Raw genomic sequence first — 27,581 nt, forward strand, 5'->3', positions numbered from 1 at the left:
AGCTTTATCTTTTTTGTTTTTAAAGTAAATTTTATTGGTTGACAGTGACAGATAAAAACATCCAAATTTTTAGTGCATAATGTGGGCCATAAACTTCAGGGAGAATACAACAAAGGAGCTCAATGCTTCTCTTTTTTAAACTTCGCAGTTATTGCCTATGCTATCCAAAATACTTCAGTCTACCACATTCCCTACTTCATACACAAGTGCAAGTTGAGGTTTTCTGCTAATCCACCTGCCAACCTCTTCCTTGACTGTGCACACTTAGAAGATCTCAAAAGAAAACTAGTACTTGTCACTCAGTTCTTAAGTCTATTAAAGGCTCTCAGGCAAGACTCACTTTTCAGGTTCACTCTGAAAGACTTTGTCATGATAAAAACCTTCCCAATTTTATCCCAGAACTAGAATAAAGTCATACACCAGAGGATGAACAACACAGACTGATGGGCAAAAGACAACAGCGCTGTAAGGATCTTCCAGAAGCCTATATGCACATACATTTTAAATGTTTACTTATGAAAAGGGTAGACCTGTTTGAAGAAAAATGAAATTATTCACCAGGACAAGCTGAGGATGTAGGGTACCACTGGAATGCAGGTTCCCCCATGTATGTGAAGTGGTCTCAACAGGCTGCAGCAGGGAGAACCTGGTAGTCAGGTATTACCAGATACTCTTTTTTCACCTCATGGTCCTGAATCACTGGGACTGCACAGCCTGCTCTTTAAGAACTTCATGAGCTGCAGCCTTCTTTGGGCCCTTCCTTATGTCAAGTGACAACCTAGTAATACAAATGACAAGCAGTGTAAGTCCGTCCTCTCACTCAGACTCTTCCACGCTCTGGTTGCAGGAACCAACCTAAGTGAGGTTGCCATCCTAACCAAGCTCCTTCAGCCCTTCATGACAGGATGGATTTGAAGATAAGCCTGGCTCTAAACAAGCTCACCACCCTGACAGAACCACTGCCTTAACACCCCACCTTAAAAATCTTTCTTTTAAACCCTCCCCTGCTTTCTCTTTTTGCCTGCTGCCCAGTTCATATGGGGTGTCTGTATTACAGCTTCCCAGTTCCTGTATTCGGTGGGACTTCTCTTTGCACCCTTCCCTATCATTCTTTCCACCCTGGTATTTACTTTCTACCTTTTCTCTCTCCCTTCCACACATTCCCTCAGCCTCCTTGTCCAACACCATCTAATACTACAATTTTTTTATTATCTTCTTGCCCCAAGCAAGGACTTATGTTCATGTCACGAAGCAAGAAAGAGGTCTGGATTTCTTCTTAATAAGATGACTCAATTTCTAAGGACCACAAAGAGATAATCTTGGCAGACAACAGCTTTTGATTTGAGCTGGAATGAAATAACAATAACTGCTTTTAAAAGGACAATAAATAAATAAAATTTGCCTGCCAGCAGGCAGCTTGAAAACCTACAAAAACTGACAACTGAGAAAACTCCACAAGATTCAGCAACCCCACATCAGTCCCCACAGAACCTGTCACATTCACACTATGAAAGGCCCTTTTGCCTTGCACAAAATGCTGAAATTAATGTGGCACTGCACCTCTGATCTGCATCTCTGAGTTTCTGCAAAGGATATTTTCACTATCTATAGTTAATTCCACCACCTTCCAGGAATTCAACAATTCAGTCTCCTAATCTGTCTCCCACAGGCAGGAATGCCGCATTAGATCACTGCATCACAACATGCTCCCCTCAAATGGAGCCTGTGGCTATCATCGCAGTGGCGTAACTTGTCTCCACGAATTCAGACAGCAGGAAATTCCCCACTGATCAGGTTTTCCTGAATGTCATCCACAGGAACTTTGATTTTAATAACAATAATGAAAAATCCGCAATCTGGAAATAAAGATAAATTGTAACCGTGTTATTTCTCTACCTCAGTCTTCTAGACACTGAAAAGAGAACATGCAAGTTTTAACCATCTAAATAACTGTAAATATTACTGAAATGCATATCTGCATCATGACGTTCATGATTTTCCTGAGAGAGAGAGATCAACCAAAAGCTTGTTTTAAACAAAGATGATTTTTCTTTCTAGAACCAAGTGGAAACACCGAGCTATTTACTTGGCGTAACTCAGATACAATAAATCACGCTATCTATTTTGGGCCTAGTCCTAAAAATTCACAATCAAACTTCTGCTAACTTAGGGGAAGAACCAAGGCTTCCCCCCAGGCCCCCCCAAACCATTTCCTAGGCGTCTGCGTTTGCCTAGAAGAGAGCAAAGCCTGGGTATGGCATTTGAAGTCTCTCCCAAGCACTCACTCTGAAGTGCTGCAGCACAGTGAAGATAATAACTAACAGATGGGCTTTCATTCCTGAGCGGTGAATAACCTCTTCGTGTGGTTATGATTTGGTGAACATGGAAGTAGTGAAATGCACTCTGGAATTAGGTATGAAAGGAAAGTCACAGGGCAGAAAGTAAACACAATGTATTGAAATAACGCGCAACTTTTTGCATTTAACTTGGTCACTAGAGTTATGACATTGTAAAAATCTGGAACACAGTGAATTTTGTTAGTCCAGATGTGTGAAAAAGAATGAGGAATTCAACAAGAAAAAAAGCCAGAGACCTCAGAAACCAAAAAAGTGATTTGCCATAACATTTCCTTTATAAGTACTTCTTATCAACAGCTGAATGCCATGAAAGATTACTCTGCCTGAACACTCTCAAGGAAGGGGGATGGGAATCATGTTCAAGTTAATATTTTAATATATATGAATATTACAGTTTACATAAACATTTTAAAACCTGCTAGCTCCTCCTCCTATTCTTGGTCTACGGTTTTTCTCCCAGCCTAGGACTTCCATAATTTGCTCCAACAAATGTGCACTAACCTCTCCTCTATATTGTTGATACCTGCATAGCTCAACCTATACCGATACGGATTGGATGCCCAGACAATCCCTTTTCAAGTCAGATCCCTGTCTTAAGTAACAAAGAAGAGAAGGTTTGTCCTCTTTTTTCTCAACCAATTGGCCCACAAGTTCTGCTAGGAACCAGCTCAAAAAGGACAGGAAGAAAAGTTGTCAGCCTACCAGGAAAGCACCTCAGCCATCATCACCTATACTGTATACCTACAAGAAAACCATGAAGCTGTTCCTTTTCCTTGCCACTTTTCAATCACAGATCATCCTCAAACAAACATGCCTTAAGACAAGCTGTAACAACCTGCAGTCTCCTCTCTTTTTTGCACCATCTAAGAGGCCTTTTGACTTGGAAAATCTAAGAACTGCTGACAAAATGTAAAATGGGAAAAAACAAAATGAAACAACACCCCTTCTTACAAATGCAATGCAGGGAATTAAAACAGCCTGGAAGTAAAAGAAGTAATACCCAGGAAAACGTAGCAGAAACACCAATTGTCACTTAAATTGTTTGGCAAAACAGTAGATGCCCAGAAAGATTCAATGGTTTGTTCACTTTTACCCTAGAAAATTTACAAAACCGTTAATGGGAAGAAGAGATAAGCAAAATAAGACTACAAGTATGTCACCATAGAATTACAAAGGCCATCCTTGTTTAAACCTCTTGAGAATGAGGCACAAAGAGAAAGACACAGTGGAAGCTGTTTAATGACAATCATGGAAAAATACATCCATTGATGCAAAAAATAAATCAGATAAGGCATCTGCTGCAACAATTGAGTGGACTGAGCATTAAAAGTGATGTGGTAAAAGGATTCAGGACGTACCATAATGATCTAAAGATTGACTTAAGTACAAACCATCTCTTAGCTATTGGAGAAAGTACTACAAAACAGAAGGAAAATGTGAAACTAGCAAATGTCAGTTTCTTGGATTAGGTGGAATTTGGTTCAAAGAATACAGAAGTGATACTGAATTTCAAGAAAGCACATACTTTCCCCATCTCATAAGACATAATGAAAAGAAGTAACGAAATCCAGAAGCAAGTAAGGATGCTTTAATTCAAGTGCATCATGGCAAGTTATTTACACATACAGGAGTTTACTTACTTTGTGAAACCAGGCAGCTTTACAAACTGCTCAAAAGCTGAAGGATTATGAATCTTTAAGATTTGAGCAGACATAGTGAAATAGGGTATACCACAATCACTAGATGACTGAGATAAAGAAACAAAGCCTAATGAGTTAATGACAGCCAGAAGGCCTAAAGGGAATCTGACATTTTACAAGGGAGAAGTTATTGAAATGAGAGCAGCCTGACCACTGAAGATGAATGCCTGCAGTTTCAAAAAACTGAGAAGTTATTGGTGGCATCTTTAGTACAAATGAAAACTATGGATGGTTCCTCAAAAACGCAGGGAAGTCAACCTTGTGACATTAACTTACACCGTTAATAAAATACAGGCATGATCACAGAGAAAGAGCAAAACGTCATAAATCCACTTTAATTACAGTGCTCTGTTACACAGCCTCATGAAACGTTACCATCAATAACTTCAGAGATGGGGATGTACCAAGGAATACCAAAGGAACGAATGCCAGTGAAAAATCCTTAACAATTTCAGAAAACAAATAGGTCAAATCCCATTTGATACCTTAACTAGTAAACCGTGCATTGATAAACTAAACACAAACATAACACTAATGAAAAAATCAGTCCTTCTAAATAGGCAATACTTTTGTTATTACATGTGAGTTAATCTAATGAACCCACTTCAGGAACTGATAGTTCTGTAATTTAAGATCTCTATACAGCAAATTCTAACTTCAAAATTTAGCCCGTATGGAGATAGCCTGAATCTCTCTAACACGTCCACAAACTTACACTTTTTTGCATGGGAATCACAGTGCCATTAAGGGGTTACTAATGCTTTATGATGAAAAGGAAAAGCTATTAAATAAAGAAAACAAATAATTTTCTTGGCAAACAAGCAGGAAGGTCAATTCCTTCCTTGGCGAGGTTGAAACAATCAGCCCTAGCTCATTTCCGTCAAGAAAGAGAAAAAACCAGAGGGATTCCCCTTGGCAGCACTGGGAGGAAATAACAGGTTTTCTCCTTCCTGACTGGAACATGAAGAGGTTCTCCTTTACTCTGCCTCTGTGAAAATGCTGATGGCTGCAGCTTCCAAGTTCAGCCTACCATTTCAACTACCCGTGAATGAGTTTGTATCTTTGCTCCCAGACGTCTCTTACTCCAGCCTCCCCACCCTGCCCAGTCCCCAAAATTGAGAAACTCAGCTAACTTTATGCGAGCATCACACTGTGTCCTTTTCTTCCAAGAAGCTAACAACAAATCCTCTTCTTCCTTCAGAAAAATGTTTTAATAGCAACCCAGACAGACACAGTTGAATTAACCTCCTTGCTACATTTCAGAACATTTATGATAAGACTGCAATAGGGAAAATGGTTTGAATGCTGTTCTGCTCTACAGCCCATTTTTACCAGCCAAGGGGTCAAAAAATATTCAACAGGGTTTTTTCAGCTGCAATATTTAATTGGACTTCGTGGCCTGTCTTTTTACCTTCAAGTTTGCTTTATAAGTGCACGCTACACAATACATGGACTTCCCACACTATGCATACGTTACACAGTACGTATAGGCAAATTTTTCTCTGTTCCCTAGTAGAAATGGCAAGCTGGAGCAAGTGGCAAGTTTTGCTCTTTAAACAGCCTTTCCCAGATGTGTATTTCCTCAGAGAGAGAAAATATGCCTGTGCCTATGCTGGCTATGCCACTCCCATGCTTCAAACCTAGTAATGATGCAGAAGATAGGCTACTGTGTAGTTTTCTTTATGTTTTAGAGTCTGGGGTCTGCCTATCTGCTTGACACGTCTGATGGTCTTCAGATCTGCCTGTGGTGCTTACAGAACACCACTATATGACTAGTCAGGTCAAATCACTGACTGAAGCCAATGCTAACATTTTTATTGCTACCTCATCCTCCACCTCCTTACTTGCATATTCCTTCTCTGTAAGTGGTCTGAATCTAACTTGCTGCAATACAGACAGCAGAATTTTGGAGCAGAGGCTAGAATTTCAAATAAATCTTTGTGCAATAGATGTCTCAGAGACTCTAGCTGGGACACTCAAGAAACCCTAATGCAATAACATTAATTATAAAACAGTTAATCCAAAAGAATTCAGCATGGGTTACAAAATGCTGGATTGTTACTTTAAAAAACAGGCGCCTACTGGTTCATAAAGGAATCCCTTTCAAGAAAGAGGGGGGAAAAAAAGAAAGAAAGAATGATTGCTCAAGATAGTAAGATGGACAAATTCTGGTTTTTTTGGAATCATCCCAAAAATCTTCTCAAAGGTCAAGTAATCATAGTCAGACATCATAAACGTTCAGCTACGCATGCTACAGATTCAGACCATACATACATAGTTTTCTGCTTTCCATCTATGTTGTGCAACAGAGGATTTCAATGAAAAACGTAAGTAGATAGGAAAAGTGACTATTTTTTTACAGTAAAAGCTGCATATCCTGGCATCTGTTGCTCTGCATTGCTTTTGTCAGCAGAGTCACTAGTGTTCGGATAAAGCAGCAGCATGTGAAAAACGACACTGAAATGGCCGCAGTAACAAAACTAGGAAGCCTGAAATCGCCTGCAAGAAAACGTAATGAAGTATTCAGTAAGAAAAGCTGAAGTTTTCATTAAAAAAAACCCCAAAACAACCCAAAACCCAACTCTCTGGGAAAAAACAGCAGTGAGTATTAATTCACAGGAGCACTGTGTTTAAGAAACACACTGCAGACCAAATTCTATTTCTCCTTGAAGCGTACAAAGTCGCCAGAGCCTGACTGCAGTTGTGCAGTGAAGAATGACTATTGTAAGCCTTTGTAAAGCTGGCAGAGCTGCTTTTGTGCCAGCTGCTGCGAGCTAGAGAGGAGTAACGAATTCTACTGTCAATCTTGTGCTGGCGTAGGTTAAAGCCAGCTTGGGGTCTGTTCCAACTCATGCCAAGGCCAGCAGTTCAGCCAGGGATTTGTATTCTTAATTCCCGTCTCATGTATACCACGTACGACACAAATGTGAAAGGAAATTGCTTCCTAAGTAAGACTAGAGAATCTTAAATAAACCACCCCACACTTTTCAACACTTGTGGAAAAAAGAATACAATGCCTGAAATGTGCCAGTTCTAGCAGGTTTGTTTGTTAAATGAAGAGCTATTTTTGAAATGAGGTTGTAATATAATAATAAAAAGCAGTGATCCACGCACCGAACTAATAGCAGCGACTTTTAAAGCAAGGGAGTTGCATAGGAAAAGCAGAAAGCAAAGACTTTAAGCTCTGTTGGTTTTACACAAAGTTATTCCCAAATGATAAAGCAGAAGGAAGTGTCCTCAGAAGGTAGTATTTTCCTTAATTTGTCATAGCCTCAAATATTGGTGGTATCTGCAACATACTTAAATACAACAGTTTTTGATACTCTTAAAATCCCTGACAAAGTGGGTATCTAATAGACATTTTAATCACAGGAAAAGAATTAATCCAATATAAATGCTACATTAAAAATACGTGGTTCCATTACATTTAAATTGCTCTTTGAATTCCAAGATGATTTTCGAGAAGTCTGTTGGCATATTTGCACACACTAAACCAAAAAACTTTCTTCATCTTCCTAAATCTATTACTGTGACTACTGTGACCTACTAATGTGATCTAAGCCTTGGTTATTTAAAAACAATAGACTACAAAAGAAAATTCTCTTTGAGCACAGAACTTAGTCATCCAAGGAAATAACTCTCATTTCTGCCAGCTGATCTTGAGACAGGGAAGTGCTCCAAAATTACTAACATCATCCAGCCTTCTGGGAAGCAACCGCAGTAAAGCAAAGTGAGTGTTCGCCACCATAACGCGATGGCATTTAGGGGAGAAGGGCCTCTGACAGCTGTTTAGCAGATTTCTTACCTGTGGCCCACAAGAATTACAGAACAAACATGCCATGTTCTCATGTGCACCTGCCAGCAGCCCCACAGAGGGTAAGAAGCCCTTTGGTGTTGGAACAAGACTGCCCTGCATTTTTTGCTTTCTGAGTAATGGAAGCACGAGCCGCACCAGTACTACTCACGAAAAACAACGCTACAACTGCTTCTATACCCATCCCTGCACAGTGTGGCAGTTTTACATAGAGAAGCTACTGGATACGGTCTGTTACTGCTCTGTACCCAAACTCACTGAAGGATCTGGTCCACTGAAAGTGGGTAGTTTACAAAGCTTTTAAAGCCAACAAGACTATCTTTTTTCCAATCACCTGAATATTCTGCCAGTGCCTACTAATATTTTGAAATCCAAAGAAGTCTTCTACAACAACTTGTCCTGAAACAATGTTCACATGCCATTCTGAATATATTTGCAGGCAAAAATTAAAATTACTATAAAAAAGACCTAACACTGGTGTTTAAGAAAGCTTTATTTTTAAATTCCATTGATCTAAGTGCACTTGATTAAAGACAAGCAACTAACCCAGATGCAAGATATTACTGAATCCAGTAGAAGATAGCGTTTGAAGAAGTGTTTGCATGGTTTAACCTCATAGTTACTTAAGTAATTATCTGTTAGATTAAAACATATACTGCAAGGCAAATCTGTTTCAGTTATTTCCCCTAGAAATAGGATCATCTTATCATATAAATAAGCAACTTTTTCATTAAATATCTGCAGTTACAAAACACCCCAACAACCCTGATCATTAACTTAGAGCAAATATCAAAGGTCTGTTGCATTTAGGAAATCTTTTTTCCTGGGGGTTGTTTGTTTATATTGGTTTGTTTTTTGTTTTGGTTTGGGTTTTTTTTTTGGTGGGTTTGGGTTTTTTTGTTTGTTTTATTACACAAAGCCTAATAAGGCAATTCTCAATAAAATAAGATGTATTTCCCAAACCAGATTGTATAATTTGGCAGTTGCATCTCTCCTTAGTGGAAAAAGCAATTCTCTTACCATATGAAGTCACTTTGAAGGCATCCCAAATAAAGGACTGAAGACAGTCAGGACACTAATTTATCCTGAAGAAAGAAAAGACTACTTTATAAAGGAATGTAGACTGCAAAAATCATCCAAGAGGCAGCAGTTAAACTTTTCTTGGAACAGCCAGGCCTGAGGAGAGAATGGACACCAACCACCAACTAAACGTTGCATAACAGGTGATAGAGGTTAGCTCCATCAAACAGAAAGCTTATAATCCATTGAAATGCTGATTTTTTCCAAACCAAGGTCTTAAAGGAAGAACAGAGTTGCATAACACTCATTTTTTCAACCCTCCTTCATAAGATTCCTTAAAAAGTAATGAGAAGACTATCAAGTGGTGTGACAGTTATGGTGTTACAGAGTGTTAGGTGACAGGTTGGGAGGACAGGACATGAGGGGATATTATGCTTAAGGTTACTCCAAGGAATTGTGGACTGCTACCAATTCATACTGAAAGCAATTCTTACAAGCTGGTTTTAGAGAAGACAGAAAAAAGAGCTTATCACAAATTTCTCTAAGAACTGTCGCCACTGATGATGAAAGTCAGCTAGGAAGAAGCAAGCGAGCACCATGTTTGGCAGCTATCCATGACATCTGCACACCAGTGGATTCATCCATTTGCTTCCCCAGGTTCTGCAGAACTCCTGTGAGGAAGCAGAAATCTGTACTACATGGCTAGTTCGTATTTATGGTGAAAGAAAAAAAGGAAAATCAAAAAACATAAGGCATTCTGCAAAGGACCTTCAAACTAAACAGGCTGGTTGCTGTGAAACATAGAAAACAGCCAAAACCAAACCACAAACCCCTGTTTCACAAACAATTGCAGGAAATACTAAAATCTTTCTGTAACATACTTATCGTAAAACTACAAGACTAACATTTTATAGTCCATAATAATCCTGCTTACATGTTCTTTGAAATACTACTGGGCTTCCTCAATAATACTTCATTGTAACTATGACAAGTATTTTTTTCAAAAGGTCCCACTAAGCCTAAGAACAACATCCGTTTCAACAATGTATATTTACAGCCTTTCTACTATCTAGTGCTTGTGGAGAAGGAATTTTTCTGACAGGCACAGGGGAAGTTTTGGATAACAATACTCATGTAGATTTGCATGTATGAGTAGAATACACCAATCCTACTCCTTCAGTCTGCCCACACAGAGCGATGGAAGAGGATTTTGCCATACAAGGAGCATGCAGCCTACAATCATGCATTTTTGAGGTGGCACAGGATGAGAAATTACTCTGAGCTGACAGTGGCACTCAAGGCTACACAAACCAGCAGCTAACAGCTCCCCGCTGCTAAGGAAACGTGGATAAAGAAATGTGGGAGTGTTCTGTCTGCACCCAGCTTTTGTCCCACGCTGAACACCACTCACAGCAAGCCCACCCCGCTCCAGTCCAAGTACTCCCAGTGCAATTCCAGGTATTGATTTATAGAATAGAGACATAAACCTCAAATTAATTTAACTGGGGGGGGGGGGGGGGAGCCAAACAGAGAAGAAATCAAAATAAATTCTCTCTTACTTAGCTGTAAATGCAGCTACAGTAAAAACTTAAGTTCCCTCATAGAGCCTTTGTCACAACAACTACGCTGGCATGACCACGCTGAGAGCTCCTGCTGGCAGAGACACAGCCTATGTCGACAGAAGATGCTTTTCTGCTGACATCGCAGGCCCATCACTGCAAACAAACTTTGCTCTTTCCTTTCAGGAGAGGAATTTTCTTTCAATATGCTGCTTCCTTGACCTGTCTGTACCGCCACAGCTGGGACTGCTCCGCTGACTTGTATGAACAGATTCACATAATTTCCAAGTGAGGAACTGCATTTTTCAAGTCAAAACACTTTTCTATTTTAACTCACTACAGTTATTTTTAAGCTTTAAACTTTACATTCACTGAGTGGGATAAATACCAATTACTGGGACTTTGATATCAACCTACGTAGCTGATTTGGGGAATACAGAGGAGGCTCAAACTTAAGTATATTTAAGTTAATTTAATGTAACAATGAAAAAGAATTCTCTCTCAACAAATCTGTTGAGGAGCTAAGGAAGCATTGTACAGACTCCAGAAAAGGAAAATGGTTAAGCAACAGAAGAAACTGATGAGCACAAGAGATAGGCCATTTTGGTATTTAACTGGTTTCTTTCCCAAGCCTTCTCACACAGTCTACTTCAACAGATCAGAAGGTGAACTTTATCTGCTATTACAAAAGCAAATTTTCCTTCTTTTCTAAGAAAGGAAATGTGAAAAAACCAAGCACTAAACTGCCAGGGGAAACCCCACCTGTGTATAAATTACTTTATTGTTAAAATACAAATGACTATTCCAGATCATTGCTTGAATACTGCCTTTCCAACCAGGTACTGCAGGATCTCCAGCAGTAACATACTGAAGGCATACTCAGTTTTTTCCTGCATTAACTTAGTTAATCACTCAAGAAGGGGACAGAGGTTGTTTATGCTTTGGAAACCTGTCCTAAGTCAAAGAATCATAGAATGCTTACAGTTGGAAAGGACCTCTAAGGTCATCCAGTCCAACTGTCTGTCCAATACCATGTCAACTAAGCCATGTCCTGGGGCCTCATGTCTACCTGTTTTTTGAACGCTTCCAGGGAAGGTGACTCTACCACCCCTCTGTGCAGCCTGTCCCAAAGCCTGACCACTCTTTCAGATTCGTAATATCCAATTTAAACCTCTCCTGATACAACTTGAGGCAGTTTCCTGGCATCCTATTGCTAGTTACCTGGGAGAAGAGACCAACGCCCACACCTCACTACAACCTCCTTTCATGTAGTTTGTAGAGAGCAAGAAGATACCTCCTCAGCCTCCTTTTCTCCAAGCTAAGAAAACCACAGTTCTTTCAGCTGCTCCTCCTAAGACTTATGCTCCAGACACTTCACCAGCTTCATAGCTCTTCTCTGGACACACTTCTTCTAGTGAGGGGCCCAAAACTGAACACAGGACTCAAGGTGCAGCCTCATCAGTGCTGAGTATAGGGGCACAATCACTTCCCTAGTCCTGCTGGTGATGCTTTTTCTGATACAATCCAGGATGCTGTTGACCACCTGGGCACACTGCTGGCTCAAATCAGTTAAAGAGGACTTTCCCTTTGTGAAGCCAGGTTGACTGATGATTGCAATGTTCTTGGAAGATGCAATAACACTGGATAGCTTCCAGTCAGTAAAGACCTCTCCAGAATCCCAAGACCTAATTCAGCTTTGGCCTTTCGTGTCTGCTCCCTGCACATAGGAACCACAGCTCTGTTACCTTCAATTTCACTTAAATCCAACAGATCTCTAGCTGACAGCTCTGATGGCAAATATTACAGCTGCATTTCAAGTAACAATTGCAATGGGCAGGAACTCAATCAAACCCATGAAGAGTTCGACCTTGAATTTCAAAGTACATTACACATTTTTTCATAGTACTGGGAAAAATACAGCATAAACAGGAAGCTCAGTTACAACTAAAATTCTTTTAATATACCTTCCCCCCTCCCCCCCTCCCCCTTAGAAATAATATACCATGCTTTAGGGAAGCATATTATTTACATTTGTTACATTTGAAGAAAAGAATGTACTTTAAGAACCCTAACTAGGAATCACTGGTCAACCACAATAAGCTATGACACTTGAGTTGATACATATCCTTTTCAGCAACAATGACAACAGGGTGGAGTGTTCAAAATGCTATTTATACCAAGAAAAAATATTTCTTTACAGTTTCATTTTGAAGCTCAAGATTATTGTCTGATCAGGAAACAAAGAAAACAATTTTGCACAAGTCTGAATTCTGAAGGCTTAAGAGTCCACACCCAGAAATATGGTAACACAAAGAGTGATGAAAGTAAATTTGAGAAAAATGTGCTATTTCAAATGCAGTGACTGGATACTGATAAGCACATTATTTTTGCTGCTGTGATTAAAAGAGACAGCTCGCTCTATCACATCAACTGTCTTGGGGAGGTTAACATACCCACAGAGGAATCTGCAGGAGGCAATCAATGTCATTTTAACATAAACCTATCTTTGTTGCAGACTTGTTATGTTTGCATGGACTGCTGCTGAAGCAGCTCAGGTAAAGGCACAGTCACTATTCCACCACTGTAGCTATGAGTGCCTTTAAATTGTCCAACTATAAGCCAGTGGAATTTACTACTCAGTAACTGCACAGAAATGTCAGTGTTGACATGGTGGAAAAAGAAATCCCATTTTTGCTGAATCATTTTTAAGATACCTGGCAACTACTCACTGACATTTATTCATCAGATGTTATATAATCTCCATTTGTACTATTAAAAACAAAAAAACTTACTTTTTTTTTTGCTATTTTTAATTAATAAGCAAGAAAAAGGAAGAAAAGAACAGCCTTACCTGACAGAGTTTTGTTTCCTGTTTTCTATTTTCATTAAAATTTGTACATCTGATTGAGGAGACATGACATAGATTCTTAATCTGGAAAAATAAAAAAAAAGCAACAGAGATGATGGAACCATTTGCCACATACTAACTATTTACTATAAATGAGGGCTATAATTACTACTATGTTTTTCTAGTTACTCTAAGGAAGATGCTCATTGTTGGCCCACTGACTTTAATTATGGTTACATCTTTTATAACTGCAGCTGGGTTATTTGATCTTTATGCCACAAGTCAATTTCTTGATCTTTTCCTGGTTTAAATTTAGTGGCAATACTCCAGGGTTAGTTGCTTGGTGAATGCTGTGATGGTTTTCATCACAGGAATTGAAAGATGTACTGCAGAGTGAGAACTCAGCTAGTTGAAGCCATTTACTCAGAACTGTTCTTCTTTTATTAGTGCATTAGTTGAACTAGGCAGAAAAGTTATTCAATACACACCTTTGGCAAACTACAGGATCTGACTCCACTGGATCAATGTATGGCTTCAGGATATCAGCGAGCGTTTTATCGTCAGGCACCCTTATACCAAAGATAAAAATCAAATACATAAGAGACAGTTCATCACGTACACAAACCCCATGATCCAACTCCTCTGGAGGAAGCTGTGTATTTGCATGCTACAGTGGCACAGCTGAGTAGCTTATGGGAGGTTCAGAAACGTGTATCGATGCAGCACAATTGACAGCTTTATCTCAATTTCAACACTGGGACTTCACTGGCATCTCCAAGGAGTAAACAGATGCATATCTCTAGTTTCTAACCCTGCAGCAGAAACATGCTGTTCTTCCAGCCCCAGAAATAGGCAAGGGCATACTTCTCATCCCCCTTCAGGCTAGGAAAAAAGGAGAAAGATTTGTCAACAAAGGCTTAAGTTTCTGGCCTCTGCAAAATGTGCTTGTGGGCTTTCCTACAAAGTAAACAATGCGACCTTTTCATCCTATATGAAGATCAGCTCCAGCATGCAGGCAAGGAGGGATGGCAAATCTTGCTGAACATCTGCTCCATGAGAACAGAGTATGTTAGGTGTAGGGGATACCCCAATCACGAATATACAAGCTGCTGTAAAGAAAAGGACTAGGAATCAAACGTTTTGCCTGATTTGAAAAGCCTGCCAGCTTTCAAAGAGGAAAGGACTACATAATTTTAAGTACATTTTTCAATTTAACTGACCATGTAATTAAGACTAAAAATAATAGTTTTCCTTGTATAAGAGAAAGAGGTAACTGATCAAAATATTCTGTAGTTCAATTTTCAGCAGACTAATTTAAACTTCATAAAAATCTGTTTTTCAAACTCCATACCCTTTTAAAGTGTATTCAGCATGACAGTGAGGAAATATGAGCTTCAAATGCCAGTAGAACTTTTTCTCCCTGAAAAGAAAGAGAAATGCACACTCTTAAAGTTAGCTGATAACTACTACTCCTTTCTTCTATGATAAAGTTTGGGACCCTACAGCATGGATGCAGAAGAAAATATATAGTCAAGATTTTTAAAGACATTTTCCAAGAGTGAAAGGAGCATGCAGAAACACTGAGATGCACTGTGAAAGCTTCAATACTCCTAAATTCTTCTGAATTTCAAGTCTTTGTGGGATGAAAAATCAATCTGACTAATTAAGTCAAATACAGGCAAGATATGACTAGTTAACTGACCAACAGCATCTCACATTTTAAAAGGAAGTATCTTACAGCTTTGTCTATGTATAGCTGCCCATTAATTTGAGACAAGGAAACTGGTTTTTGCATATTACCCTGGACAGATTGCCAAACCTGTACAACAGTAAAACCCAGAGGTTCCAGCTGAGGCTCGGTTCTACATAAAATAGGGGACTTGACTTTTCACAGCAGTCATCTCCTAAACAGAAAACATGTCATGGGCAGGGAGGGAAGCTGCATTTTGGCATAACATGGAGAACAGAAGTTATAAAAAAATGTTTTACAGAGAGCTCAGGAAGCTTTTGGTGGAGACTAAAATTGATGTCATGTTCCTTTCTCCAGTTTGCTAATTTTAAGAGTCATCTTCCCTTTCCAGCTAGCATAATTAGGACTTGAGAATAGAAGCTACTGAAGAATGGTTCCAGCACACAATTATCTTAAGGAGCATATTACCTAGAGGACGCTTCACTAGACTGGGGAGTCTCTTTTTGCCTTTTCCCTCACATGCAGAAACACTGCTGAAGTCAATACTGACTCAAGTCAAAGCCCTCATTGCTTCAAATTCTCCCATTCAGTATGGTGAGTGTAACAATCTTTTTCTAAAAGTACTTCCTACGAAAAAGTCCAGTCTAAAAGGGAGGTGCATATTCTTGTGCTCTGGTTTTGAATTCTTGTAACAAGCACCAAAGATCTGGAAGAGGAAGGAGGGAACTACCACGGGTTTAGAAGTCAGAGGCCAGACATTTTTGTGAAGCATAGGAACATCTAATGTCACTCCCCCTCCACCCCCATTTATTTTTATTTAAAAAAAACCCAACCAAAACATTACTTAAGACCTGTGAATCAATATATCCAGGATAACCACCATCAGTTACGCAAAGACTCTGGTACTACAATTAAAAGCAAACACAGTGTTGCTCCAACATGTTGTTTAATGTTTTATCTGGCAGATGAAGCATTATCCAGCAGGTTCTTCTTGGCTGCAGAGACAAGTGTATGTGCACCCAGTAGCAAAACAGTAAACTTAGATGCTAAGCTAACTATGACACCAATTTTTCAACCCAGGTACTTTGTGAAAAGTGTTCTTACCAAAAAGATAATCATTCCCTTTCCTGGCTATTCCTAGGAGAAAACTGAGCTTTGCAGATGAACTCTATTTCTTGCAGTGGAAGTGAAATGATTTGTGTTACGAGTTTACCCCAAAAAGAGCAAGCACGAACCCTAGCTCCAAGGAGCTAATAATTACAGTAAAAAGAACTAATTAAGGCTGAGGTCCCCAAAGCAACGTGTGCCTCTGCACAGTTTCATAGCCCACCTTGTGATCCTTCCCCTCTAATCTGCCCTCGTTTGTTAGAGCTGAGAATGAGAGCACAGTACTTAAACAGGAAGGTGAAGTTAGAGCACATCAGGTCTGAAAGAGGTAAGGCTCTTCTGACCAGAGCTGGAGGGCAACACAGAAATATTACCAATTATACTGCATATATAACCAGATGCTGACATATTATCTTGTCTTGTGAAATTTAAGCTATTTTGCATATTGGTATGACACTCTTTTAAATTACCAAACTGAAAAAGGTTTTGAAAGAATCTTTCACTGAAAGAATCAGCGAGGGAAATTTTATAAGTTTTTTGCAAGATGAGCAAAGCAAAGATTTGCAATCCTTCATCTTGACAGCTGAAGGAAGCATCAACACTACCAAATGCATACAGCAAACTGGATTATGAATTAGGTTATGGCACCAGTTTAACTGACTTGCAATTAACAAGCTTGAGCTTTCTCTTTTCAGACATATATTACTAACTGGCTGGGTGTTTTTGTTATGTTATCAATTAAAATGAGATTTTCTAGCCTTTTTTCTTCCCCCCACCATTTAACTCAATCTTCCACAATTTTTATTTCAAACAGGCCACGTTTACCTGCTTTAAGTGACCAACCTGAATTGTGATACAGCCTTTCTTTCTGTCACATTTTTAAATGAAGACGGCCAAGGCAATGTGAGCACTGCAGATCTTCCTCCCAGAGTGGAAACAGACCCACAGGTCGCAGAAACTCGTATGGGGTGTAGAGGGTTGTCTCTAACACAAGCATTTGAAAAAAAATGTTCCTCAAGTACTTCTAATTGTTAGGAATACACTCCATGTGTCTGCAGAAACGGTTATCACAGCACATTCTGATTTCACATGCAAGACCAGTTCCCTGTGGGCTCACTGAGGCAGACTCAGCACATCACTGCAGCTGTATAATCAGCTTAAGAGGATTCTTTTCAGGCTTTCACGCACCCTCCCTCCCCCTTCCAGGCATAATCTAGTCTATGGAATAGTGTGCAGAAAAAGCTATGAATTAAGGAGTCTGAACAGTGAAGTTAAAAGGATCATTCCTTGTCAAAAAGTTTCACTTCGGAAAAAATGAAGTGGTGTTGGTTTTTTTTTTTCAGCATGCTAGTACCAAAACTGTAGTTAATTACTTCACCTTTCTCCATAATACTCTTTCCTGAAAGTAAATGGCAGGCAGAAGGAGGTAAGACTGATTAAATACAGAGTAGAAAGAGGCAAGGAAAAAGTTTAGACCTGGAATAGCCTCATGCTCTTTGCTATGCAATGAAGTCTTGGAAAACAACCTGACCTGCTGGACGTCTGTTATTAAACCGAAGCATCCCTCACCACTGAACTCTGCCCAGTTAGAAAACTTGATGTCAACTGTAGATGCTATCAAAACTGCTTCACAACAAGTTCTGATTAAAATTAGATATCCTGGCTCCAGATCTCACTGACTTCATTTTCCATTATGGCTCACTGGAGTAGTATTTCCTTCAAATACAAGTGACATGTACTATGTTCGTTTTCTAAATGAAAATGCTTAATTGAGTAAGTCATCTGCAGTTGAGTAACCGGTCGCTGCATGAAGTGTTCCGTGCCACTCCGCTGCCTGCTGGAATGCCAAGGCACTGACTATAAAACTACCGAACAGCAGAGAGCTGGATGAGGCACAAGCACATCCCTGATGTCAGTAAAAGCGGCATCGTAGCCCAGCCCTGCATTGCTTGGCTTCACATCCTATTTTGGCTACTTCAGAAGCATGGAAGCTGATCAGAGGGAAAAAGAGAAGCCAAGCACCTCTTCCCCTGTATGAGATGTTACGTTCAGAACTGCACAGGCTGTTCTGCAATTACTGTTGTTCTAAAGCAAAGTTAATTGCCTCTCATTTTTCCTGAAACTTCAAAAACATTACTTTCTATAATCAACTGCAGTTTTCACAGAACTACATGCAAATGATTTTCAAATTTTTCACAGCAACAAGAGAAAGATCTTTATTTCTGATGTTACAAAGACAGCAGCAGTACACAAAGTGGCTCTTACCTCCAGGTAGCTGTCAGGACAACTGCAAAAATTCTCATCATCTTTTTATAAGTAATGCAGTACCTTGGGAGATGCTCCAAGTACTGCAGATGTAGGTAGTAGAGCTGCTGGGAATTAAAGGACAGATCTACAAGGGATTCTGGGCTTGGACATGCCAGTTAAGTGCCTTGGCAGAATGTTTATGTAATTCTTAAAAGATTTATGGAATATCCCATAAAGCTTAACTTTCTTACCTAGCTTTCCTCTGAACAGTCAATTTTGCCTGGATTGCAGTAGAAGGTTTGATGTACATAAAACGTTTTAAAATATGTGTGTGTAGAATAAAACATCTATTGACAAAAAAATTCCAAGTAATCTTAAGACATCAATTGCAGTTCTGGCTCTGCAGAAGTACTTCACTGCCAGCTTGTCAGAGGCAGTGATTCACTGATGCCTTTGCTTCTATTTAGCAACTAATATTTTAAAATTGTTTAAAAAATAATATACAGGACACTATACATCAAAGCACAAATACTGTAGTATGTCATGTCTATGTTATTATGAACTGATAAAAGAGATAAAAAGGACATAAAGAAGTTTAATAACAGACCAGTTATCCTTCAATCTGACAATACTCAGTACTCTCACCTAATGCCCTGAAGTTTAACTGAAATAATGTGTGTTCGTTACCTATACCTTTGGATAATGATGCCCTTCTCAACTTCCTTAAGTAATTAAAATTAAGATTCAGTCCAAGTGAGTGACTCGATTCTCTTCTGGATTAGAACAATAAAAAATTAAAGAACGCAGAGGTAAATGATTTCATCCTCCCTGCTCCCTCCAGACTCTCTGTTCTTAGTGTCAAATTGACTTCGAACAACAGCAAGCAACAATTTCTAGAAACTAATTAAAGCTAATTCCTTGATTAAAGTGTAAAACTGTTGAACACTAAGATGGAACTGTTTCTACTAAAAGCTGATGTTTCCTAGTTGCAGTAAACAGTGAGCCAATCTGTGAAGAAACTGAAGCGTGCTTCCTTTCTAACACATAGGGCTTTCTACCAAGGGGCCTCCCAACAGCAGGAGATGTTACTAACCAAACATGTTGCAATAATCAAACATGCCAGGCCTGATCTGAGAGTCCTGTGTAAGTAAGAGAGACCCTGTCAAGGCTGAGTAACTCAAACTGTAATAATCTTTAAAGAATAAAACTGCTGTCCTCTCTTAACTTCAGCAAATAAAATTTCCATCAGATTCACTATGAGAATGCAACATTTCAGTTGCTAAAACAAGAAAAAAAGCTACTGGTTTGCTGAAATGCATGAACGTTCTGCTCTTTGATCACTTCAGAATGGCATTCCTTTGCCTGGGATCTTACTTTGCCATGTCCTAGAGAGCAAGTAAAACTATGCACTAAGTAACAGCTAAATTAAAGTTTAACAGCTCCAGCACTGTAGTATTAGCCCCAAACCCATCTCAGATTGCTTCTTGGTAAATTCTGAAGATCAGCAACACTTCAAACACTTAATATTAATTATACCTACCTAGCTAAGGACTAGAGTTGACATTTTAGAGCTTTCAGTTGTACCTCAAAGTAGCTTCTGAACACTAATGACCTCAACTGATGCTAATTCCAAATCTCCACACTATATATATTCTCAGAATTAAATCAAAGACAACACATAATGAGAAAGATTTCTCCTTCTCCCCCTGCCCCCATCTGATCAAATGTTCCCAAGCTGCCTGCCTGCCATCAGGGAGGAGACTAGCCCTCTGGCCCCTCTCGGTGGGGAGGAGAGGTAAAAAGGATTTTGTCTGGGAGGCGCTGTGAAACACAGCAGAGAGGAAGCTGGGTGGAGATGACAGCTTAAGCAGCAGGAAGGGTGGGAGCAAGGCAGCACAGACTGCAGAGCTGAAGGAGACGCACTGCCCCGTTTGAGCATCTCACCACTGTTACCATCTCCTGCCAGGGAACCATAAGCTACGGAGTTGCAAGCTCCCTCCCCTCTTTCCACTTGCACTGCTCACTGGAGCTCCCCAGTTGCTGCCCCAGCGCTGGTCCCATTCTCCACTGCTTTCCCAAAGGCTCCCTATGCCAACAGACCACCTCAACTCCACGCAGCACACCTCTAGAAGGGGACATATCACTTCTATTGCAAAACAGGGCCACCACAGGAAAGGTGGGGTGAAGCAGCACATTAAAAATAATTTGTCAACAAGGCATCCTAAACCATCCCTAAGTCAGATGTCTCACAAGTTGGCTAATTGGACTCAGACTCCACTGATTACATTATGTAGATATTCATATCCATTAATAATATCTATTATGTAGATATTCAGTATTACAAGTTAGTCTAATCCATGTGTTGCCCAGCATTGGCACGTATGCTTTCACAACACCAAATTTAGCAAACTAACAGAAACCAGGAAACAAAGAGCCTGGTTAACACATCCGAACAACCACCGCTCTGTCCTCCAGAGCTGGCGGGGCAGGGGATGACACAAGAACACATCTTGTACTTCCGAGTTTTGGATTACTCTCATCATTCCTGACTTGTACAGCCTAACAGCTTGGCTTGCCTGGAGAGAGTGAAGAGGACATCAGAGAAGACTGTTCTCAACTTTCCAAACATATGCTGAGCAGCTTCCAACCTCTACCTTCTGGAGTAGCCCCTCTACAGATCTCCACTGCCAAGCAGCATGAGAAGAGGTTTGGGTCTACAGGAGAGCAGACACATCAGACCCTGACCACAGTCAGTCAGGTGTTCAGCTTGTATAACGCAAGCATTGGCACAGCTCTACCCCACATGCATGTAATATTCAACACAGCGTTATGGTTTCATGAAGTCATGTGGGGCTGGTGTTAAGTGGCTGATACTCACAGGTTCAGTTGAACCTGATGTTTGATTCCTCAGGAACCCATTTAAGAAAAGTAAAGAAAACTTACCAATTAAAAGCAAACTAACAAAAAAACCCAAAACCCAAACAGACTAATTTTTAACCTGCCTCACTGGATTTAAACAGCCTGTTTCTTGTGAGGAACAGCAACAGCAGAAGAGAGGAGACACGTCCATGGTCACTGAGCATACTCCATACCACTGGACAGCATATACAGGAAAGAGAAGGTTATTTCCTCTCCTCTTAAGAACAGAAAATATACCCCAGGACTTTGCGAGTGACAAACCAGTAAGGCATTCTCCCAGCCAGCCTGTGAAACACCTCCATGCCTGTTTGCCAGTAAGTTACCTTCCTTGCCCCATGCTTTTAGTTTTTAAATCTGCTTCTGTTAAACAACATAAAGCATATGATACATGTGAAAGTGTAATCTGCTCAAAGATTAATTTGTTCCCAACGCAAGCTACACTTCAGCATGTACCCAAAAAGGCTTTCCACAGAAAAAAAAATATGGAAAAAAGCTGTACATGAAAGCCAATTTCCATCAGCACAGCACTGTACCACACCCAGGATCTTCCCAATAGTGTCAAATGTCCCTGTATCTGTGCCTTTTCTGTTCTTCTGTCCTTCTCCCAGCTACTGATCCCAGCATCCCCAGGCTTTCTGCATTTGCTGTGACTCTTGAAGACTAGTCCTTACTCTGTGCTCTTTAAAGGTGTTTATGCTGCTTTATCCACAACATTAAGGAAATTCCCCAGTGAAGTTAAAACTCTGCTCTAAGCCTAAAACACTTCAACAGCATGAAGTTAGCACAAGATACTTGTAAAAAGTAGAGCATATGGCCAAGGAAGAGAAAGTCAGTGCAGAAGGAGACAGCCTCTGCTCATATGACTAACACCTACAAGCTCTGGGGCTACCACCTGGTCCATTCTGAGGGGAGAGCCTCACTGATGTCTATAATTTGGGGTAGAGGGAGGAGAAAATGCCCCCAAATTCCCTGTCTTTCCACTGGTTTACCCTCGGTTTTCTCTAGCAGTGCTGATTAAAATATGTAACTTCAAACGGTTATGCCTTCTATGCTCTGCTAAAAATTAAGATATTTACAAAACCAGCCAACTACACTTTTGCCCAGAAGAGAAGTGACCTGGGCAAAAGCTGGCCAGCCTTTCAGGCTGGGGATAGCTCTGCCAGAGAGACCTGGCACACAGTCAGGACCCAGCTGCACGCCCACCCACCCTCTTCACTTGTGCATCTACTGGCACCCTGGGAAAAATGCCCCCTCACAGCTGAGCTCACCAGCAGAACTAAGCCCACGATACAAACAAGCGGAAGAGCCATCGGGGTGGCTGGCACAGCTGGCTCCTGGGAGCAGCTCAGAGCATTTATATTCACGCTCAGCAGATCACTGAGCCGAACGCCGGTCCCATTTCCTGCCTTAATGAGATAACTTTGTCATTTATTTTTACTGTGAAAATACTTTAAATTCAAACTCTGGATATCAGAGAAACCCCAAAGAGTGGTTTAAGGGAAGAACATTTAAAGTCTTTTTACCTTTTTTTCCTGAATTCCTATACTTCTGTCTGCAGCTGTGCTGTGCCAAGCACCCACCTCTCTTAACACAGCAACTCCTAACACGGCACATAACAGAGAACTCTGTGGGAAGCACCTCTTCAGACTTTGTCAGCCTTAGAAAAGGAGGGATTTTTGCAATCATTCTACATCAATCCTCTATCACAAACCTTAAAAGAAGTGTTTTTTTTTTCCAGCAACAAAACTCAGTATTAATTCTTCCTCCTGTTACTCAATGTTGGTGTATTTCAAAACAAAGCATGAATTGCTTAAGATGTTAAGCTGAGCTCAAAGACCCTGAAGAAATAAAAACCTGCAGCATGAAGTAGTAAACCTAATAATGCATCTAACATTTTAAAAGCAAACATATTAGTATGCATTTACATTCTCATCATTATGCATTCAGTGAAAACAAAATGCTGGTGACTGTAACCAACTAGAGGCTCACATGCAATTGAAGGTGGTTGAATTTTCTCTTCTTTTTGTAAATCCAACAGGCAGAGTTCTCAGGTCAATATTACACTTCCGAGCTTTGTTTCTCAAGCAGAATAACTAGCAAAAAATAAAAACAATTAAAAAAATCTGGGATCATATATTCAAACCCTGGAAGTTGAACAATGCAAGAGTAGTGCTGACCAGAATTATGAGAAGATTATAGAAAAGGACACATTTAACGAAGTAGTTTCTTTGCCTTTAAAAAAAATCCATCATGAATGAAAGGTTAAGAAAGTAAGCCTAGAAACTTTACAAAACATTTTCATTTGAAGTTTTTCCATGGTTAAAAAAACAACATACGCATGACCTGTTCATAGTAAATGTTCTTTGAGGTACCATGAAAGCACAGCCAGCCATTGTGGGTGCAATACTACCAAGAGAGCTATTTTTGGGCTGCAACCCCACTAGCAGAAGGGATGCACAAGCATTACCTCAGTCACTCTGACACATTCTGACCTGAATGTAGTAATATGGATGTCATCCCATAAAGTGCCTTGTGCCCTACCCTAAAACCTGTTACCTGTGTAGCATCTCACCTTCTTCAGCATGTTTTCAAGACATGGTGATAAGTACCATGCACACACACAGAGAGTATCACTTCAGCTTGAAGAAAAGCTGGGGTCTTCTATGTTTACTTTGTCATTAACATGTTCTCTCCAACAGTGTTTTGTCCTGTATTTAACACAATCACAAGACTAGAAAAAACATGGCCCTGATAGCTGTCTGTGACTTGTCAATGACTTAAAGTACTTTGGAGTGCATTGTGGGTTTTTGGGATGTGCTTTGTGTTGATGTTGTCTTGTTTTGTTTCTTTCCCTTTTTGGTCATTGCAGTTTATCATCCCAGGACTTTCAGGAATGCCATACATTTCTGTGATCTCATTAATACTTTATGGTAATTGGAGAACTTTCAACAAAAATCCCCTTTCACACTTACAAGGCTGGCTTTTACTTCATTGCTGCTTAGATTTATTCTTTGCAGAACTTTAGGTGCATTCCTTTGGTAGATGGGGAAGTATGCAATACTCTTTAGGCAATTAATAAATCCACTATTTACCTGAGAATTTTGTACATAAAAATTTAAAAAGTTATGAAGGTGGAAGGAGACATTTAAGTTTACTTAACCCCCTTTTACCATTAAACAGCAAGGGTGGCCACATATCAACGCTAAATACATACAACTTTAGCAATCCAGCCTTTTAAGCAACTGGACATAGCCATCAATATTATTATTGCACAAACCCAGAACCTTCCTTTGTCTTCTGTCTCTAACATTGAGGGTCATTCATACCTCTCAGAGAGGTATCAGCTCTGAAATTCGGACTGGGACTGACTCAGTGGGAATTCAAAGGCAGGCAACTCCATGTCCAACAGACTGAGTGGCTAATTAAAAACTTACAAGTTTTTTTGTTGCTGGAGTATGCATAGTAGGATGTCGAGCAGCAGCATCAGCTGTCCTTCCGACATCTTCCAGGAAACGATAATCTGAAAGTAAAAAAAGAACAAGGTAAAATATAGTACTAAGGAAAAACAATTAACTTGAAAACAGCCCAGGGAATAGTCTTACCACTCAAAAGGTTCAAGTCAGTAAATTCATTTACAGAAATAAACGCTGTCTTATCCCTGACTCCATTACAGCTCAGTGCAAGCTTATGCTTCTTTACACACAACAGGCTGAAATGACAAAAAGAAAGACATTAACATGCCACATTCAGCACGAGTGGGGAAAAAACTCAAAAGAGTTTAATTCAGACAGATACCTGCACGAATATTTCATGCACCGTGGACATCTGTACTTAGCTTCCTCTTTGCTACATGTTTCACACCTGGAAGAAGTAAAAAGCATCTCTTAATAAAGCAACATCTTTATGCCTGCCTGGCCGGGGATGGTGCCTGCTCAACAACCAGGCACAATGCCACCTATCGGCATTTCCAGGAATAGTTATCTGAACCCTGAAAGAAGAGAAAACATAAATACTCAGGATTAGGTAAAGCAGCTGTCAAATAACGCAAGCTATAGGGAATATCTCCAAACACATACAGAGGTCTTACCTATAATAAAAGACAACATAGAAGCTTTAAAGAAAAAGTCTGTTCTAACTACAGAGTAGTGAGGCATCAGTTTATGCTTTGTGGCCTGGGTATATCAGTTCTTTTCTCCATTTACATCACCTGTAATCTGTACCATACCGTGCTGCCTTACAATGCTCACAGTTTTAGGCAGATGGAAAATACATGATGAGAACTCACAGTAACACCTGAACACTGCATCCCACTTTTTCAATGAAACAGAAAAAAACACTGCAATACGGTCAGCAGAAGTTCTCCTGGCTGTTAGCAATACAAACCATAAAGTTCACTTTAAAGGTAAGCCTTATGAACACAGGTAACAAATACTATCTCAGTAAAATTCCTCTAGACTCCTCTGCTTTTTAGCTAGGCTATTACAGCAGGTTTCCCCCCTATTCTTAGGAAAAGGTTCTTGATACATTAACTGAAATAACTGTCACTTTTTGTTTATTTTGACTCAACAACCAAGGGGGGAAATCAACGTCCTGCACATCGGTGATGTTCTCAAGAATGGCACAAACCCACCACTGTCAACTACCAGAAGACAAAGTAAACCTCAAAACCTCTCCCCCCTGCGCCCACGGCGCTGGCTGCTGCTGGCAGCGCGATGAGGCCAGCTCAGCAGTACCATCTCCCGACGGGGAGGCGGCTCTGAACGCTGGCCGCACGAAGCACTGTAACAACATCCCAACAGCGTTCCACGCAGGGCGAAACAAACAGGAGTGACTCTGAACCGTGACTCGGGTTTCTCCTTCAGTACCGCCACTGCCCGGAGCTCGTTCGCTCAGCTGCGACGCTGGAGAGAAAGCCGACAGACCCGCGCGCGGACCCGGGCCGCAGGATAAAGCCGAGGCCGCCGCCTCGGACCAAACGCGCCCCGCGCAACCCCCTCGCTCGCTGCCTCGTACCAAGGCAGCAAGTCCCAGCGCAGAGAGCGACTCCTCGCCAAACGTGCGGAGGAGAAACGAGAAGCCGCGAGGGCTGCGGGGCAGGATGCAGCTACGCCGGGCACCGCGGGAAGCCAGCTGGGGAGCGGAGGCCAGGCCATGCCAAGCCCGGCCTAGCCCGACCCGGCCCGCCCCACGGCGCTACATGCGGACAGGCCGGCGCAGCCTTTCCCTTCGTCAGCCCCGAGATTTCGCGGAGCCCGAGGGAGGCGTTCCCGCAGCCCAGCCGGCGGCGAGGCTCTGCAGGAGACCTGAGGGCGCTCCCGCACCCCACCCTTGCTCCTACCTCTGCAAGGACATCTTCCGCCCGCTCGACGGCCGCCGAGGGCTCGCAGGCCCGTCCTGCTCCGCCATGGCTGCGCGGCGCCGCCTACCCACGCGGTGCTCGACGGGGCCGGGCTGGGCCCTTTCCTGGGCGGCGGCGCCGCCTGGCGGCCCGCGGGTGGCAGCGGCTCTATCCCGCCGTGCCCGGGAAGGGGCCGTGCTGGCCCGGCTGAGGCGCTGAGGAGAGGCCTGTGCCCTTCAGGCTTTATCCCGCCTGCTCGGGGCGGTTTGAAAGAGCCCTGCCCGGGGAGGCTTTAATGGGTTTTTAGCCACAAAAAAACCACCGCCCAAAGGAAGAGGGATAAAAGGATTCTGATAAAGACCCTGGTAATCTGGGTCAGGACTTGCTCTAGTGTTACAGGTAATGAAGTAGATGAGCTCCTCAGAAACCATAAAAAAGTATCAGCAGAATACAGGCATTGTTAACATTGGGAGACAGACTTGTCGGAGATCTGCAAACGGCTGCAGGAGCTCCAGGGAAGCTGTCCGAATACAAGACTTTCCAAAACACTCGCCGCACTGTGTACCAGTTCCTCACAGGACACGTTCAGGTTTTTGGCAACCTCCACCTTAAATAATGCAGAACACTAGTACCTGTCAGTGCTCTGCTGCACAAGTGTTCTGCTGTCGGCACTGGATGGGTATCTTTGCTTCAATTACAGAAATGCACGTATTTACATCTGAAAAGCCTTATAAACGTAAAGAAATTTGTTTTTAAAATAATTTGAGACATGTTAAAATAAGTCATAAACATAGGCTATAAAGAATTTCCCAAAGTAAGGCAAGGAGACTAATAAAAATATACACAAAGCACATTTCATAAAATATGACATTATTGAAAAAAAAATCAATTTGTCACACCATCAGCTCCACAGCCAATCGCCAATCTAAAAGCAAATGTCAACTGATGCCGTCAGATGTAATGATCTTGAAAACGGAAAAAG

At 41.0% G+C, this 27,581-nt stretch overlaps 1 protein-coding gene across 1 annotated transcript in view; it reads right to left on the reverse strand.

Annotated features, from left to right (window-relative positions):
- ZNHIT6 (zinc finger HIT-type containing 6) overlaps positions 1-26,678 on the reverse strand; it is a 33,118-nt gene extending 6,440 nt beyond the window's left edge. The window contains exons 1-8 of the mRNA XM_084266393.1: positions 26,600-26,678; positions 25,057-25,122; positions 24,864-24,970; positions 24,696-24,781; positions 23,251-23,354; positions 14,650-14,718; positions 13,787-13,867; positions 13,302-13,382 (exon numbers count right to left, since the gene is read on the reverse strand). Of these exons, the coding sequence (XP_084122519.1) occupies positions 13,302-13,382; positions 13,787-13,867; positions 14,650-14,718; positions 23,251-23,354; positions 24,696-24,781; positions 24,864-24,970; positions 25,057-25,122; positions 26,600-26,667 (662 nt within the window). The 5' untranslated portion in view covers positions 26,668-26,678. The remainder of the gene's footprint in view (positions 1-13,301; positions 13,383-13,786; positions 13,868-14,649; positions 14,719-23,250; positions 23,355-24,695; positions 24,782-24,863; positions 24,971-25,056; positions 25,123-26,599) is intronic.
- Between the last annotated feature and the right edge of the window lie 903 nt (positions 26,679-27,581).

This window comes from Gallinula chloropus (genome assembly GCF_964237585.1).
Source record: "Gallinula chloropus genome assembly, chromosome: 6".
Taxonomy (NCBI): domain Eukaryota; kingdom Metazoa; phylum Chordata; class Aves; order Gruiformes; family Rallidae; genus Gallinula; species Gallinula chloropus.